The sequence below is a fragment of the Mustela nigripes genome, chromosome 6, assembly GCF_022355385.1.
Source record: "Mustela nigripes isolate SB6536 chromosome 6, MUSNIG.SB6536, whole genome shotgun sequence".
NCBI classification, from domain to species: domain Eukaryota; kingdom Metazoa; phylum Chordata; class Mammalia; order Carnivora; family Mustelidae; genus Mustela; species Mustela nigripes.
The window spans coordinates 49,548-50,415 of record NC_081562.1 but is presented as its reverse complement, the minus strand read 5'-3'; the positions used below and the strand labels follow the sequence as shown (position 1 = coordinate 50,415).

The 868-nt window shown below is 66.0% G+C and overlaps 1 protein-coding gene across 1 annotated transcript in view; it reads left to right on the top strand.

The window, feature by feature from the left end:
- The window catches only part of ACR (acrosin), a 5,482-nt gene continuing 4,614 nt past the window's right edge, over positions 1-868 (top strand). Inside the window, exon 1 of the mRNA XM_059404565.1 lies at positions 1-71. Coding sequence (XP_059260548.1) covers positions 4-71 — 68 coding nt within the window. The 5' untranslated portion in view covers positions 1-3. The remainder of the gene's footprint in view (positions 72-868) is intronic.

The window sequence follows — 868 nt, the reverse complement described above, 5'->3', positions numbered from 1 at the left end:
AGGATGCTGCCAACTGCCGCTCTGCTGCTCTTGGCAGTGTCCGCGGTTGCCAAAGAGAACGCCACGTGTGAGTAAGTGCCAGCGACCCCTCGGGGGGCAGAGACAGTGTCTTCTGAAGAGCAGGCCCCACCTGGACTCCCTCTGTCCAGGGCCGGGGAGGAGGCCAAGCTTGGGCCTGGGTGGTGCCCTGGGTCTCACAGGTGTGACCCACATCCCCAACTCAGACCATCCCTGCTCCCAGCTGCTTCCGCCCGGAGGCCCCAGGGCTGACCCTGGGCTCCTCTGCCTCTCACAGCGCAGACGGGGGGCCCTGTCCTTACCCTGACCTCACTGCCTCAGACCATCAAGTCCTAATTTTTAGAAGCCCCTTTCTTCCCACAGATACTGCGGTGCCCCCACCTGTGGCTGACCCCAAAGACCCCAGGGTACTGTCGTGGCGTCTTCTAGGGCCCCCTCCCCCTTAGACTCCGACAGCCCCTGAGGTACCCTCCGAACTATTGTGGCCGCCCCCTGGCTCCCAGAACTCCCATCCCCGGACCCCTGCTGGTCGCCCCCAGGGCCGGCCTCCTCCCGCCACCCTCCGGCCCCACCCTGAGGCCCCAGGGTGCCTGCGGCCCTTCCCTGAGTCTCCCACCCACAACTGGCCCTAAAGGCCCCAAGCCAGTACCTCTCGCCTCCCCATCTGGCCTCCGCCCTGCCTGGGGATCTCCGGTGCTTCTAGGGCCCTGTCATCGGTTCTGCTTCCTCCGGCCCCTCTTGCCTCGCCTGTGGCTCCACCCACGAGACCCCAGAAATCACACTCCTCAGAGCCATTTCCTGGAGCCTGCAGCTTCCAGCCAGCCTGGCTGCCCCCAGCGTGTCCCCTCAG